The following is an 18,112-nucleotide window of genomic DNA, read 5'->3' on the forward strand; positions in this document are numbered from 1 at the left end:
ATCATCTTTTAGGATTTGAAATAGCTCAGCTGGAATTCTGTCACCTCTGCTAACTTTGATAGTAGTGATGCCTTCTTAAGGCCCACTTGACTTCGCATTCCAGGATGTCTGACTCTAGGTGAGTGATCACATCATTGCGGTTATCTGGGTCATTAAGATCTTTTTTGTATAGTTCTTCTGTGTATTCTTGCCACCTCTTCTTAATATCTTCTGTTTCTGTTAGGTCCATACAGTTTCTGTCCTTAATTGCGTCTATCTTTCCATGAAATGTTTCTTTGGTATTTCTAATTTTCTTGAAGGGATCTCTAGTCTTTCCCATTCTATTTCTCTCCTCTATTTTTTTGTTTTGTTCACTTAGGAAGGCTTTCTTATCTCTCCTTGCTATTCTTTGGAACTCAGCATTCAAATGGATTTATCTTTCCTTTTCTCCTTTGCCTTTAGCTTCTCTTCTTTTCTCAGATATTTGTAAGGCCTCCTCAGACAACCATTTTGCCTTTTTGCATTTCTTTTTCTTGGGAATGGTTTTGATCACTGCCTCCTGTACAATGTTACGAACCTCTGTCTGTAGTTCTTCAGGCACTCAATCAGATCTAATCCCTTGTATCTATTTGTCACTTCCACTGTGCAATCATAAGGGGTTTGATTTAGGTCATATCTGAATGACCTTTAGTTGTTTTCCCTACTTTCTTTAATATAAGTCTGAATTTTGCAATAAGGAGTTTTCGATCTGAGCTGCAGTCAACTCCTGGTCTTGTTTTTGCTGACTGTATAGAGCTTCTCCATCTTTGGCTGCAAAGAATAAAATCAATCTGATTTCTTTATTGACCATCTGGTGATGTCCATGTGTAGAGTCTTCTCTTGTGTTGTTGGAAGAGGGTGTTTGCTACGATCAGTGTGTTCTCTTGGCAAAATTCTGTTAGCCTTTGCTCTACTTCATTTTGTACTCCAAGGCCAAAGTTGCCTGCTACTCCAGGTATCTCTTGACTTCCTACTTTTGCATTCCAGTCACCTATAATGAAAAGGACATCTTTTTTGGGTATAGTTCTAGAAGGTCTTGTAGGTCTTCACAGAACCGTTCAGCTTCGTCAGCATTACTGGTTGGAGCATAGACTTGGATTACTGTAATATTGAATGGTTTGCCCTGGAAACGAAAAGAGATCATTCTGTTGTTTATGTGATTGCATACAAGTACTACATTTCGGACTCTTCTGTTGACTATGATGGCTACTCCATTTCTTTTAGGGGATTCTTGCCCATGGTAGTAGATATAATGTTTATCTGAGTTAAATTCACCCATTCCAGTCCATTTTAGTTCACTGATTCCTAAAATGTCGATGTTCACTCTTGCCATCTCCTGTTTGACCGCTTCCAATTGACCTTGATTCATGGACCTGACATTCCAGGTTCCTGTGCAATATTATTCTTTACAGCACTGGACTTTACTTTCACCACCAGACACATCCACAGCTGGGCGTTGTTTCTTTTTTGGCTCAGCCTCTTCATTCCTTCTGGAGCTATTTATTTCTCCACTCCTCTTCAGTAGCATATTGGGCACCTATTGACTTGGGGAGTTCATCTTGCAGTCATATCTTCTTGCCTTTTCATACTGTTCACAGGGTTCTCAAGGTAAGAATGCTGAAGTGGGAGATCTTAGCCAAAATGAAACTGTTTCCCTCAGATTAGGACTTGCACTCATGTGTTAGGACTCAAACTTGCCCCAAACCCATGGTCTTCCAACTGAGACCATATATCTGTTTCAGGATCTAATGAAGGTCAAAGTCTTGATGTCTCACTGCAGAAAGAATTCAGTGAGAGACAAAGTGATAGGGAAGAAGTGGATTTATTTAGAGAGAAACACACTCAACAGACAAGAGTGTGGACCATCACACAGGGAAAGTGTGGCCTCAAAATGTGGTGTGGTTAGCTTTTATGGGCTATGTAATTTCATAGGATAATGAGTAGGAAAATTATTCCAAGTATTTAGGGGAAGGGGCGGAAATTTCCAGGAATTGGGCCACTGCCCAGTTTTTGATCTTTGAGGTCGGCCTTGGAACTGTCATGCCGCTCCTGGGTATGTCATTTAGCTTGCTGATGTGTTACGATGAACATATACTGAGGCTCAAGGTCTAGTGGAAGTGACTTGTCTGCCATCTTGGACCTATTTAGTTCTAATCAGTTTATGTCATGTCCTTAGGCTATGTCATTCTTTCAAAGTTTATTCCCTTGCCCCCTTTCCTCCTTTTTCTTTGACAATATTTATAATACTATATTATATACCTGAAAGTTGCTAAGAGATCTGATTTTAAATGTTTTACCACACACACATATAGATGGTAATTATGTGAGGGGACAGAGGTGTTAACTAACTTTATTGTGGTAAACCTTTGGCATACAAAATTGTACTATCAAATCATCATATTTACATCTTAAAGGTATACAAGGTTATACGTCAACTATATCTCAGTAAGACTAGGGGGAAGGAAGATATTCTTGTAATAGTATGGGGAAAATAAAATTTAAAATAAACTCTAAAATTCTATTCTCTGAATTATTTCCCCAAATGGTGGAATTTTGGAATTCCAAATTTGGAACTTCCTATATCCTGTAGTAAGATAGTTAACATTTATTTTTTATTTTAAACAACAGTGACATCAGCAGAAAAACAAAAAACCCTCTGTATGATTTGGATACATGCTGAAGTATAAGATGGGCCTCCCTGATAGCTCAGTGGGTAAAGAATCTGCCTGCAGTGCCAGAGAAACAGGAGACACAGGTTTGATCCCTGCGTCAGGAAGATCCCCTGGAGGAGGAAATGGGAACCCACTCCAGTATTCTCCTGGAAAATTCCATGGACAGAGGAGCCTAGTGGACTATAGTGGATGGGGTTGCAAAGAGCTGGACATGACTGAGTGCATGACACCTGAAGGATGAGAACCACGGCCCCAGTGTGAACTTAGAAGGAGAGTTTTAAGAATCGCAGAGCCTCAGTCTACTGGAGAATTGTTACAGCAAAGCCAATGTGCTCTCAGTCCAAGATACTTAAATACACAAGCAATAATTGCTTATCAGGTTGAGCCATTATGCATTCGAGTCAGTAAACTACAGTGCGCTAGCCAACCCTAACTAATACAAAGGCTTGCCTCATTAATTTTTAGCCTTTTTCCTTTTTCTAATGTATGGACTTAAAATGAAATTTTTTCTTAGGACTGCTTAAAAATTCATCAGTTTTAACATTTAGACTCTTTATTATCATTCAGCTTAAGATATTTTGTCCATTTGATTGAGGAGAATTGTGGGTTCTCTAGAAGCATGTGTCTCAACTTTGATGCTTATGAAGTTCTTCAGTCTTCTTGTTGATTTCCAGTTTGATTGTTTCGTGGTCCGAGAAACTCAAGGAACTCCTCTGTATGACTTCAATATTTTGAAGTTGGATGAAATTGCTTGGGCTCATTTTTGTCAACATTCTGTGTATTCTTGAAAAATCGTGTATATTCTATAGATGTCGAATGCAGAATTCCATGCATTTCTATTGGGTCAGCATTGTTAATTATCTTGTTGAAATCTATGTGCATACTTTTTTAAAAAAAATTTTTATTTATCTTTGGCTGTACTGGCTTTTCATTGCTGTTCGTGGGTGTTCTCTTGTTGTGGCTTGCGTGGGCCACCCTCTAGTTGCAGTGCACAAGCTTCTCATTGCGGTGGCTTTTCTTGTTGTGGTGCTTGGGCTCCGTAGTTGTGGCACACAGGTTTAGTTGCCCCTTGGCATGTGGAATCTTCCTGCACCAGGGATTGAACCCGTTTCTCCTGCTTTGGCAGGTGAATTCTTAACCACTAGACCATCAGGGAAGTCCTATGGTTTCTCTTTTTACTTGCTTGTTCTACCAATCTCTGAGTGAAGTTTGTCAAATACTCTCACTACTGCGATGGGTTTGTCTGTTTCTTCTTGTGGTTCTTTCTGTTTTGTCTCTACACAATGAAGAAATTTAATTAGATGCACGAAAAATTTAAATCATCGTGTCTTTGGTGAAACAAATCTTTTATTATCATGACATGACTAACTTTCTTGAATTCTAGCAACGTTTACTTGCCTGAAAGTGTGTTTTCTCTGGGGCTTCCCTGGTGGCTCAGCAGGCAGGAAACAAGGGTTCAGTCCCTGGGTGGGAATGATCCCCTGGAGAAGGAAATGGCAATCCACTTCAGTATTCTTGTCTGAGAAATCTCATGAATGGAGGAGCCTGGAAAACTACAGTCCATGGGGTCACAGAGAGTTGGACACAGCTTAGCAACTGAAAAACAACGACATAGTTATACTTGTTTTCCTTTGGGTAGCATTTTTACATCTTATTCTTTTTTGTTCTTTTACTTTCAACCTTAACATGTTCTTATGGTTTAGCTATGTCTCTCACAAGGTTGTTGTTATTTTAAAATCCAGCCTGAAAATCTTTGACCTTGAACATTTGATCCTATTCCACTTACTGTAACTACTGATATGTTTGGTCAACCTATATTACTTCCTGCTTTTTGTCTCTCCTTTCTGGCTTTTTAAAAAACCCTGAATTTCAAGTTTTCCCCTTCTACTAGTATGGGGAAGTGGTACTATATCTGTCCCTTCAGTGGTTATCCAACATTTTATAATGTATATTTAAAACTTTAAGTTAAGTTGCTCAGTCGTGTCCAACTCTTTGCGACCCCATGGACTGTAGCCCACCAGGCTTCTCCATCCATGGGATTCTCCAGGCAAGAATACTGGAGTGGGTTGCCATTTCCTTCTCCAGGGGATCTTCCCAACCCAGGGATCGAACCCAGGTCTCCCGTATTAGCGGCAGACACTTTAACCTCTGAGCCACCAGGGAAGCCCAGTTTAAAACTTTAAATGAATCAAAATCTTTGTCTTTCTCTCGGATAATACAAGGTTCACAGAACATTTTAACTCCAGTTACCTCCTTCCTCACTTTCCAAATACTGCAATGCACTATATTTTTCTGTCATTTGAAAAAATGTCACAATTATCTCTTTCATGTAGTTTAAATATATTCTGCATTTGCCTGCCTAACTTACTGCTTTTTGGCTTAGCATTTTTTCTTGTATCTTAGGTCTTCCTAAGATTTGATCTCACATTCTTCTGCCTAAATCTTTTAGGATTTCCTTTGGTGTGCTTCTGCTGAGAGCAAACTCCCAGTTTTAATTTTTCAGGAGTTTCGTTTCACCTTCACTTTGGAGAGATTTTTACTGGGTATAAAATCCTAGTTTGGCAACACCCTGAAAGGAATTGTTCCATTGTTTCTATTATGAACATTGAGTTAGTCAACAGGCTGTCATTGCTTTGAGGAATCTGTCAAAGAAAAAATTCTGCTTTTATCTCAAATTTTTCTCTTGGTCTTTGGTTATCTAATTTCATGACTTTGTGTCTTGATATGGGCTCATTTTTATTTATTCTGTTTGAGATTACCTGGGATTTTGAGTACCTGGGAGTACTGTTCTTCATCGGTTGGAGAAAATTCTCAGCCTTGTAGTTTCAGATGCTATCTATGATCCATTTCCTCTCTGCTTCTCTGGAACACTGATTAAACATCTATTGGACTTGCTTTGTATCGTCCCTGTATCTTACTCTGTATCTTACTCTCTCTTCTGTAATTTGTTCTCCCTCTGCATTTTTTCTGCTCCATCTCCAGTTAAGTAATTCTCTTTCAGCTTTGTCCAACTGCACTTTTAAAATTTTCGTTTCTGGAAGTTATATTTGGTTTTCAAATCTGGTCTACCATTTTTAAGTGGCCCATTCTCCTCTTTTCAAGTATGCCTTGTGTTTTTAAAAATATACTATTTGCATTTTACAATCTGCATTTGATAACTCCAGAATCTGTTTTCTTTTGGGGGGGTGTGGAGAATAGGCTGTTTTTGCTTCTATTTTGAGAGTTGTCCCCAGCAATGTGGTCTCCTTATATGCATATTATTCACTGTGTGCTGCTCATAGTCCTTGAAAAAACGTTTTTTCATGACGTGGTTTTACCATGACCTGGGAGGAGGCATGAGGATTGGTTTTTCCAGAAATGAATGGGATTTGCTTCTATTGTGCACTTGGGATTTGTTTCTGGAAACACTTTAATTCATGACCTGAGAGTTCCTCTCCCAGCCATTCTAGTAATGCAGATTTGGGCTTTAATTCTGCTCAAGTGTCAGTACTTGATCTACAGTCTCAGGAACAGGTTTTTCCTCTCTCATTTTTTCCCCCCTCATTTCTGTTTAGTACCAAGGAAACTTCGTCTGTTCAGTCAGTCAGTTCAGTCGCTCAGTTGTGTCTGACTCTTTGCGACCCCATGAACCGTAGCACGCCAGGTCTCCCTGTCCATCACCAACTCCTGGAGTTTACCCAAACTCATGTCCATTGAGTTGGTGATGCCATCTAACTATCTCATCCTCTGTTGTTCCCTTCACCTTCTGCCTTCAATCTTTCCCACCATCAGGGTCTTTTCAAATGAGTCAGCTCTTCACATCAGGTGGCCAAAATATTGGAGTTTCAGCTTCAATGAAATATTCAGGACTGATTTCCTTTAGGATGGACTGGTTGGATCTCCTTGCAGTCCAAGGGACTCTCAAGAGTCTTCTCCAACACCACACTTCAAAAGCATGAATTCTTCTGCACTCAGCTTTCTTTATAGTCCAACTCTCACATCCATACATGAACACTGAAAAAACCATAGCCTAACTAGATGGACCTTTGTAGACAAAGTAATGTCTCTGCTTTTTAAGATGCTGTCTAGGTTGGTCATAACTTTCCTTCCAATGAGTAAGCGTCTTTTAATTTCATGGCTGCAGTCACCATCTGCAGTGATTTTGGAGCCCCCCAAAATAAAGTCAGCCACTGTTTCCACTGTTCTCCCATCTATTTCCCATGAAGTGATGGGACCAGATGCCATGATCTTCGTTTTCTGAATGTTGAGCTTTAAACCAACTTTTTCACTCTCCTCTTTCACTTTCATCAAGAGGCTCTTTAGTTCTTCACTTTCTGCCAGAAGGGTGGAGTCATCTGCATATCTGAGGTTATTGATATTTCTCCCAGCAATCTTGATTCCAGCTTGTGCTTCATCAAGCCCAGTGTTTCTGATGATGTACTCTGCATGTAAATTAAATAAGCAGGGTGACAATACACTTCGTCTGATCAGCACCAAGGAAACAAGGCAAAAGAAAGAATCTAAATTTACTTCTGGGGTCCCAACTTAATGGGAAGGATCTACAGGCTCCTTGACTTAGGTGAGGCCTACTTGGTCATCCGCTCTGTCCCTTGAGAAGCTATCAAGATTATAGATCAGCAAACATATCTAAGTGGCTGTTAACTTTCTAGGTTCTTGTTGTATCTTAGATTTTGGCCTGCTCATTCCTCCTTATTATATTAACTCTTGTATGTTAAGATTTTTGAAATATTTTATCTAGTATTTTAATTGCACTCATTAGAAACATTGGCCTTAAAACCTAGCCCATCATATAGGTAGCAGAAATCACATCTTCATCTTGCTTTGATGTCCTTTAGTTTCACTAGGTGTATAGGCATAATTTAATCCTACATAGGATGCATTGTGATTTGTGGAGCTATGGATTCATGTTTATCAGCTCTGGGAATTTTACCTTTTAAAATATTGCCTTTTCTCTAGTCTCTTCATTAAATATAACCAAGTATTGCACATTCCCGTTCCATCCTCCATACCTCTTAACTTCTCTTTCATACAGTCCTTTTCTCTCTCTTTGCTGTCTTCTAGGTCAATTGTTTAGACATATCTTTAAGATTGAATCACTTTAGTTATGTCTAGTCCATTTCTGACTTGTTCATTGAGTTGATGTCAGTTCCTATATTTTTCATTTTTACTGTTAACTTTAAGTCTGTTTACTCCTTTAAATTTTTAAATATATATATTTGGCTGTGCTGGGTCTTAGTTGTGGCATGTGGGATTTTTAACTGAGGCATGCAGTCTTAGTTGTAGCACATGGGATCTAGTTCCCTGACCAAGGATCGAATCCAGGCCCCCTGCATTGGTAGCTCAGAGTCTTAGCCACTGAACCACCAGGAAGTCCCTACTCTATTTATTCCTAATGTTTCTTATTGCAAGCTCATGTTAATAATTATAGCTACTCTGTCTTTTCTCTATCACTTGACAATTGGATCTGTGTTCCCATGCTTCTGTAGTGGCTGGTCTTATGTGTTTGGTGACTATTAAAAAATGCTGTGAGAGTTCTGTTGGCCTGACTTGGAAGTTTCCCCTCTAGGGATCTGATTCGGCTTCTACTGGCATCTCCCACCTGGAAATAGTTCAGCCTGTTCTAATTCCCCTATTCTGCAGCAGCAGCTGCTGCTGCTAAGTCACCTTAGTCGTGCCCGATTCTGTGGGACCCCATAGACGGCAGCCCACCAGGCTCCCCTGTCCATGGCTCCAGACCTCAAATATAATTGCTCCCAGTCATCTAAGCTGCAAAACCAGTCCCTACCCTGATTAATCCAGATTTATTCTGCTTTGGGCTTGGGGTGGCAGAGGGGAGGGAGAAATATCCTTAGGGGAACCCTTCAGTTTCTTGCCAGCAACGCCTTAAAAAGCATGTTCTAAGATCAGCTATCATGGAAGAGGTGAGTTGTTCAGGGATCCGGCTTTACTCATGACACAAAAACCAGATGTTCACTTTTAAAACCTTCATCTTATTTCTTGAGACATTAAGCACGACTGTTTATGAACTGTGGGCTTCCCAGGTACCTCAGTGGTAAAGAATCCACCTGCAATGCAGGAGACATGGGTACAATCCCCAGGTTGGGAAGATCCCCTGGGGAAGGAAATGGCAACTCACGCCAGTATTCTTGCCTGGGAAATCCCATGGACAGAGGAGCCTGGCAGGCTACCGTTCATGGAGTGGCAAACAGTCAGACACAACTTAGTGACTTAACAAAAATTCTATTAACTGTACTTTGATATTTCCAGTATCTTGTTTTCCTGGGTTTCATTCTGTAGCTTTCACTAGAAATTTACTTTTTCCTAAGTATTTTTTATTTCACATTTTTAGGTTTAATTAGATGTATTTCTTCAAACAGTAAGCATGACTATGAACTGTGGGCTTCCCTGGTAGCTCAGCTGGTAAGGAATCTGCCTGCAATGTGGGAGACCTGGGTTCGATGCCCGGGTTGGGAAGATCCCCTGGAGAAGGCAACAGCTACCCACTCCAGTATTCTGGCCTCAAGAATTCTAGGGACTGTATAGTCTATGGAGTTGCAAAAAGTTGGACACGACTGAGCAACAGCCACTTTCATTACATTTTAAACACGTTTGAAGTGAGTATTAAATGTATAGCTAATGATTTTCATATTGTGTACACATCTGTTGAACCACTACCCAGATCAGCATGCAAGAGATTTCCATCACTTTAGAGTTCCACTAGGCCCCTTGTTAGTCCAACTTCCCCTCCACACATCCTGGTAAACATTAATTTGGCTTCTATTATGTTAACTAGTTTTGCCTGTTCTTGGCCCTCACATAAATGGAACAGAGCATATACTATTCTGTGCCAGGCTTCTTTCATGTTTTTGATACTCATCTGTGCTATGGCATGTATCAATAATTCCCATCTTGGTGTTTTACTATGCAGTATTCCACTATACAAATTGCCCTTCTCTTGATGATATTTAATAATGAAGCCGCTATGAACATTTGAGGACACATTTTCATTTTTCTTGGGAATCCTTTCCTCATGGTAGTAATTCTGGCTAATGGATAGTTTTGAATTTTCCTAGAAATAGTACTCCAAAGTAGGTGTATCATCTTACACTCTAAACAGCAATGTATGAGTCCGTTATTTGCACGCCCTTGGTATGGCAGCTACTTGTCATCATACTGGGTGTACTGTAGTGTTCCTTCTTGGTTCTATTGAGTTGGCCAAAAAGGAAAAATCCCAATGAACCTTTTGGCCAACCCAGTTATTTGTTAATCAGATTATCTTTTTAAAAAATTAATGTCCTACCAGATAAACTGTGACTTACTTTGTCTGCACCTGCATTTTTAATTGTATTTTTAAAATTCTGTTTAATGGTTAGTACCATTTTTGGTTAAGCTACCTTGTCTACTTCAAGGGTGCAAAGCTATATTCTCTAGGTTTACACTTTTAAAGACCCAAATCCATCTTTTGTGTACAGCTAAGTAATTGTTCATTTTTATTCATATTATTGTCCAGTTGCTCTCGCATACTTATTGGGGGTATGGAAACAAAAACACAGTATCAGTGCATAGTTTAGGAAGATATAGATCAAATAATCTGGGCCACTAAAACATGTAGTTCACATAACTTTGATTCACTTTACCGGTTTAATCTTGAAAGCTGTCAGAAGTAGCAGTTGAAAATAGGCTATTTGTTCTTGATAATAAGACTCAAGGAGGGATTATAACATGCTTTTGAGGGATAAAACAAGGGTCCACAGCACTAATTTCATTGTACTGGATGTGATGAGCCCCTTTGAATTTGACTAGGTTTAGAATCCTGGGTCTACCACTAGTTTCAAAATGCCAGGTCAGTTATAGTCACTTTCGAGTTAATTCCCAGGAAAAGAAAAGGGGCTGTTTCTCCTAATGGGCCGTTAGAACACTTTGATCTTTTCTTCAAGTAACACCCCTCCCTGTATCAGTCTGTCAAGTTTCCATCTTTGTTTCAAAGTCTGGGTAAAATACTTTTTTTTCCAGGTAACATTTCCAGAGTTTTCTAAGAGAACTAACTAATTGCCACACTTCAGAGGATACAGGACACCCCTGAGGTTCACAGGTAGTATAACTGAGGGCAGCCCATCTAAGATAAATTTAACCTCATGTTTAAGTCTTTCTGTCCTTACGTTTTGGCTAGAAAAATATTGTTTCTTCAATAGCCTCAGGATGTAATCCAAGCTTTATATAGATCAGCTTCAGATAGTCTATGTTCTTCCAATTTACAAACAGCTCCATTTCTCATTACTCCCCAGTTTCACTCTAAGCCAATCCCCATCTATCTTTACCGTTTTTTAAAACATCATTTCAGTGTTATCTGACGTGCTGATGAATAACCTAGTGACTAAGGTTCCGAACACTGAAATAAAAAAAGCCCAGCTGTAGCTAACAAACCCTCGAATACCATGTGTCTATTCACCCGATCTATAGGCTGCTGGGAAATTACTATATAAACACAGCAATCGACAAATTTACCGAGTTGACTCCATATACAAAGGCAGTCCTCTGATCTGTGCAATGCAAAAAATTAAGAAAACAAAGGAAACCACTGAACTACACTTTGCTTGCTTGCCTGAGTTTTATCAGCTGTACAGATGTCATACCTTAAGAAATCATAAATTCAGATTCCTTCCTCTATCATAGCTCCTGATAACTGGTAGTGAACACACATCCACATTTAAACTCAAGACATCTGAGCTAAGTCATACCAACTTCAACCATTATTTTGCCAGTATCTTCACTCTATACACTATTTCAGTTTCCAGAAAGAATACTGTAAGGAGGCCAAACAATGCCAGCTTTAGGTAACTTGAGAAAAGGAACATGGCAAATTTTTTCTGGTTTCCTTACCAAAAGAATTTGGTGAAGTTTGATGGTTGCTACAATTTGGGAAAATCTAAAAAAACCAAAAGACAAAACATAAAGTGGACAGGCACTACAAACACTTACGATGTGTCACATGTATTTCAATCTACAGCTATTCTAACCAGTTTCCAGCTCTTTTCCAGTTTAATTTTTAATATTCTTAGGTTTCTCAAAGGATGAAACTAGAAATTTCTTCCTGAACTAAGAGTGGGATCACCTGACCTTTTAATTGGTAGAGACATCTATCACTAAGTCTAGCAGGTAGGATGCTAACACTTGAAAAAAAAAAAAGGCAATGCACTTTTGCTCTACACATCATTGTAAGAAAGTATTATATTCTTACCATACCAGAATATTAGGATACATTATATAAAAACTAAAAAATGAGACATTGGGTTTTCATAAGTATATTTTAATTTTTTGAACTTTAACAACTCAAATAAAATTCAGCTAGTTAACATAAATACAGAGTAAATGCACATAATTTACAGCCACGTAACAGGAATGCAAGAATAGCAAACCTCACATAAATGGTCAAAGAATATCAACTCTTTGAAGTTGATTATTTAACTACAACTGACAGGTCATAATTTAAATGTTCACATATGCAGGGGTACACATTCAAAATGTTTATTAACACAAAAACTGAGTAAAAGAGGAATCTTCAGTTTCTAAAAGGAGTAGCATAAAAAGCAGAGTATAGATTGAGAAATATAAGGGCACAATGGAGAAGAGATCTGTGTAAGCTGAAAGTCTGTACACTGTACTAAGTACTTTTAATTAAAATCCCCTTCCAATTTAAATCATTTAGAAATATCTGTATCCTTAGGAATGTTGAAGTCATGATCAATACTAGAGAAAAAGGCTGTATTACATCCGGCAGCCCCAAAAGGGTCCCGATAGTACTAACAGTCTAGGCAGAAGAGCATGTAAACAACAGAAGACAGCACAGACAATGCCGGAAGATTAAAGGATAAACTGATTCCTAGCACTTAATTCTTTCAGGGTCAAATCAGTATTTCTAGTGATCTAAAACAAATCTAAAAAATGCTGACATATTTATACTCTGCAGTAAAAGAGTAAACACTCATTATTCTTAATAACCCAAACTCAGCTAGTCCTAATATAACCATGCTATTCCATAATGGGCATTTGGTTTTAGGAGACAGAGACATAGTTAAACAATGTAAATAATATTCTCTTGGTGTCAGCTTAAAAAAATCAATTACTTGCGGGTCTCATCTAGTTAACATTGGTTCCGCAAAGTAACACACATAAGGAAAATCAAGCTTTGGTGACACAGTTTTTTCCCTGGATTTAAAAGCACTGTGTGGTACCCCACAATCACAGGTTGGTGATTCTCAGATGTGCACTCTGAAATCTAGTAAACTGTTTCTGTGAGCCAGAAGTACCAGAGTTCTTTATCTGCTGCTCTATGAATATGCTCTTCAGTATGTACCGCTTTAAACTGAAAGGAGCAATTCAATTTTCTGAGAAGATTCTCAAATAAAAGTACATACCAATTGGAAGAGTGCTGACTACCTCTATACAGTAATAGTTATCTGATAGATGAAAATAAAACACAGAATAAAAAAACATTTCAATGCTTTAAGTTGTTTTTCTTGTTAAATGTTTGCACCAAAAAAAAAAAAAACCCTCCCAAGAAATGTTTCAGACAGACTTTATATACAATTTTTATATATGTATTTTGTTAAATTATCTCTGTCATAAACTGCAGCAGATTGTATTTTTTGGGGGGACAAAACAATTAAACATCATCGCTCCTTTCCAGCTGTCGCACAAAGAAAGCCTGAGACTCTAAGATCCTTTTCTTCCAGCACAGAAATATACTCAACTTTTAAAAGCTGAATACAATGCACTAAAAGGTCAAGGTCAATACAAATACAAACAGGAACAGAATATGAGTTCATCCTTGAAGGACACTTGTTATGAATTTGCTACAACTAAATAAGATGGTCCTTAGTTGCTGGTTTTCATATCATTCTTAACCATTTGTGGGTATTCAGATCACTAAATTAGAGTCTCTTGTACATTCGATACAACGTTTACAGATCTTCACAAGGCAAATGGCACTGTATTAGGCAGTATAAGCGGCACCTGAAAATCAAAACACTATAGGTTGACACTTTCTCTACAGATTTAAGTTATAAACCCTATTACTCTTTTCTTTTTTTTGGCATGTTTCTCACAATAAATGTCAAAGCTGAAATTCACCATAAAGATATGAATAATCCCAAAGGTAATGAAACTGAATTTGCCTTTGGTCTCCAAATAGACTGGAATACTAATTCCAATCGAAGCACCTCAAAAACATCCAGTTACTGTTGATTACAAGGAAGTTAAGAAGGTGGAGGAATTTAACAGGGCACTGTGTTTCACTGGTGACAGCAGAGAAAGCTTGCAATGACACTTTTGTTTTTTATGTTAGGGGCACTGCAGTACACGTAAGAATACTTAAAACATTTATCCCCCAAACAATATACCTAAATCCCAGAAAAAAAATGTTATGAATACTGTTCCTGCCTAATACATTAACCAATGTTTTACAAAAATAATCCAACATGGGAATCCTCTCCTACTCACACCCCTCTAACCTCCCAAAAGGCCACAAAGTGCATTCACAAAGAGTCATTCTTAAGATAAAGCCATTGCACACAACGTACAGTTCATGTATACCGAAATGAGTACCACACTGGAGTTTAATGGTAGAAGCTTCATACACCAGTACAGCAACAACCATAAGCAAAAGTCTTTAATATTAGAGACTTACAGCAAGTATCTTCACAAGGGCCATACATATAATAAATACACTTACAGTATTAAAAGGTGCAGTTGATCTCAACAGCAAAATGTAAAAGCTATCTCGTTAATACACTTCATCTGAATTAACTTGCATTTTTTAAATGATTTACCATTCAAGAAATTAGGATGGAATACATTTCTTATGCAAAGTAGTTTGTTCACTTATAAAACTATAAGTCAGGATCACTATCCACTCAATCAGATAACAGAGGCCCTTCTATAAATGTTTATGCTGCCCCGGATTCTTATAATGTTGCCTTAAAAAGAAAAACGCCTTTTAAAGGCAAAGCTGAAAATTACCATTTTCTCTACTAAATAATGCAATGTATGAAGATCTTCCAGAAATAATCCAAAGGTTCAAATTCTTAATGTGAAACTAGAGAAAGATCCAGAAGCAGTACATTTTTTTTCACTTTAAGAAAATGATACTTAGGTATGATGGGTGATAATTTAAGTTCATAATTAGTTAAGTCACTGAAGAGACATTGCATTCATTCATGTATCATTAGGTTAGACAAGATAAGAGAACACGCTCAAGTTGTTGAAATGGCCAACAATCAACATTTTGCTGGCTTATTTTGTCCCAAACTATTACCATTTGAGTTGATACACTGAGCAATTTTAGTGTTCACACTGGGCTAAACGTAACACACCTGTGAGCAGTAGAAATCAACACATTTTAAAATTAAAAGTAAGCACAATATTTAGATATTACTTCATTTGTCAAAAACAGTGACTACCAATACCAAACAATTACTTTAAAATACAGTGCCAAGTCCTCTCAAGGAAATGTAAATACTAGTATTGTTACTTTCCAATTTCATAGGAACTATACAGAAGCCGGATGTTAGAAATTTATGACTGTTAAAACTTTCTTTGGATAGTTCTAGTATATATTACAGATGGCTTTGTCTAGAAGACTGGAAAAGTGCTCATGGAATAAACACTTACTCTGGTTGCCATAAATCAACAAAACGCCAACGGTATCCTGTAGACATGACAGAGAAAATGGCAATTTTGAGGAAGGGGTGCTTCTAAAGGCTTTTTCTTGGAGGCAGCCACGGTTTTTTTTCCCACATTACTAAAAAGACTGAATAATGTGGTTACAATTACTTTAATTCCTACAACCAAACTTCCACGTAGGCACAGTTCCATGTTCCCACACTATTTCCCTTCTGTCCGCCATGCTGGCTCTGGTGCTCCATGGTCCAATTTCTCTTTTGGTCTTCCCTCTTTACAGCATAGCAGTCTGGCGGTGCTATCCATTGAGCAGGTAGACCACCAGCTCATAGGTGGCCATCATAATGGCTGTGTTTGGAATCTGTCTCACCAGATGAGTTGTCAGACCACGGTAAAGAGAGCCATAGCCTTCTTCTTGAACGAGCAAAGATAATGTCTGAAAAAAGGATCTATATTTTGTTCCCTCTTCACGCAGTCTTGTTCTTACAACTTCTGTATAGAAAAAAAAAAGTCATTTTATTTAAATGTTAATATCTTTACACCCTCCTAATATTGAGCACATTCCATTTATCAGACTGTAAGCGTGAGCTCAGAATAAGTGAGGATTTTTTTAAATGCAACTTACTGACACTAGTTATTTTAACACCACCAAACTCCTAAGTTAGCTAGCTAAAATCACGAATATTAATTATAAAATTTCATAGGTTCCTGAATGGTAGAAGATAGAATAAACAAAAGTATCTGTTGCATACTAGATATAGATAAAAGAGAGAAAAGATGTGATTAAAAGAAAGCTAGAACAGGAAAGGGAATACAGGTGGTATCAAAGATGAATACAGGACTTGCCTGGTGGTACAGTGGATAGGAACCTGCCTGCCAATGCAGGGGACACGGGTTTGATCCCTGGTCAGGGAAGATTCCACATGCCAAGGAACAGCTAAGTCTGCGTGCTGCAACTACTGAGCCCACGTGCACCCAGAGCCTTGCTCCACAGTAAGAGAAGAGAGCACAATGAAAAGCCCCTGAGCTCACCAAAACGATGAGTAGCCTCCGCTGGCAACAACTGGGAAAGCTCTCATGCAGCAACAAATATAAACAAATCTCAGGGGGGAAAAAAAGCCCTATGCCACTCATACATATTAAATCCCATTATGATGAACTGTGTTTTGTTATAATTCAGTAAAATGATAAACTGTTCTAATAAATGGGCCATGGGCTGAAGTGGGAAAGTATTTCAGAGTTAATGGGTTACTCATACACATCCAGGGCTTCCCTGGTGGCTCAGTGTGAAGAGTCCTCCTGCCAAGGCAGGAGATGCGGGTTTGATCCCTGGGTCGGGAAGACCCCCTAGAGAAGGAAACTGCAACCCACTGCAGTATTCTTGCCTGGGAAACCCCGTGGAAAGCAGTGCCTGGCAGGCTACAGTCTACTGGGTTGCAAAGAGTTGGACGTGACTAAGCGGCTGAGTAACAACATACACCGTCCCGTCTTCTCACCGTGTGGATACGCTATACTTGTGGCACACGTTTTTGAGGTGGCGGCAGCTAGCATCATTCCCACAAAATCGGACACTTCTTTTACAGACTCTTCTTCGTTTTCCATTGTAGAAGCAATCTTATATTCTAGTAGTTTTTGCTTAATACTTTCATATATAACAAAATGGATGACAGTCTCTGATATGCCAGCATATGAAGCAGACATGCCCCTATAAAATCCTCTAAGTCCATCTGTCTGATACACTTTACGGACACACTCGAAAGCACCCATTCGCTTTTCCCCACGGTTCCTGAGAAGCAAAAAGGAAAAAAAAATCTTATTAACATAAATAAAGTAGTAACAGCTTTTTAAATTAAATGCAATATATAGGAAGAGGCCACTCTACTCAAGAACAACCCTCTTTAATTCATGAGGATGTACAAATGAGAATTTAAAAACATTTAGACTTCCTACTCTTTTGTCTCAAGTCTGTCATATCAGACAGATAACTTATAAGGTAGTTTATTTTACTGAATGCAAAACAAACTACATTGAACCTCCAGTTTCACTGAAGTTTGTATTGTAGGAATAAGCAACAAAATCCACCGTCACTGCAGCTCAAGAGAAAAACAAAATAAAATAAAAACCCCTCACGTTATACTAAATGCAGTTCTGAGTAGATTTCTTTAGCATTTAATAACACATAAAAAGAATGACTGAAACACCAATGACAACAGACTATTAAGAAGTACAATTAAGGTGACTTCAGTGCACTGGAGGGATTCTTTCAAGCCCACCCAATTTCTCCCCAAAAATGACTGGGTGAATTTAAGTCAAATTTTCTATGATCCTTTGAAGGTAATGGCTGTCTCTTTTACCTCAGTAAATAGTGAATGAGGACGTCTACAGTTATCAAGTATTTATTGAGCACTGTGCCCAAGACAACTTTCTTAGTGCTGCTTAAGCGTGCAACATCTATCTTGGATATAATTCTGAGTTCATAAAAATATTTATTACCTTCACTATGATTCCCTCAATAGAACTTTATCTGTAAGAAATGGGTTTAAATTCTACCCACAGGGAAAGAAGTAGAAAAGTTAACTGTTTATATACAACCTGCTTATGATGTAACAAAATAAAATCACAACTAAGACATCTACCTGATAACCTACAGATTCTCCAACTTTATAAACTAGTAACTGTCTTGAATAACTATCCTCAACTAATGGTACTGAATAAATTACCTTCTTAGTTGAGTGATCCACGCA

General features: G+C 38.3%; 1 protein-coding gene across 2 annotated transcripts in view; it reads right to left on the minus strand.

The window, feature by feature from the left end:
• Positions 1 to 12,004: 12,004 nt before the first annotated feature.
• Positions 12,005 to 18,112, minus strand: part of SLC25A36 (solute carrier family 25 member 36) — a 34,789-nt gene continuing 28,681 nt past the window's right edge. Inside the window, exons 6-8 of one of the 2 annotated variants that reach the window (XR_008201063.1) lie at positions 16,865 to 17,154; positions 15,360 to 15,860; positions 12,005 to 13,703 (exon numbers count right to left, since the gene is read on the minus strand). Coding sequence is in view for 1 of the 2 variants with exons in the window: in XM_052658589.1 (XP_052514549.1) it covers positions 15,667 to 15,860; positions 16,865 to 17,154 (484 nt within the window). In the remaining variant the exon portion in view is untranslated. Of the gene's footprint in view, positions 15,861 to 16,864; positions 17,155 to 18,112 lie in introns of both variants that reach the window. The other variant, XM_052658589.1, reaches the window with a different exon arrangement.

This window comes from Budorcas taxicolor, chromosome 1 (assembly GCF_023091745.1).
Source record: "Budorcas taxicolor isolate Tak-1 chromosome 1, Takin1.1, whole genome shotgun sequence".
In the NCBI taxonomy this organism is placed as follows: domain Eukaryota; kingdom Metazoa; phylum Chordata; class Mammalia; order Artiodactyla; family Bovidae; genus Budorcas; species Budorcas taxicolor.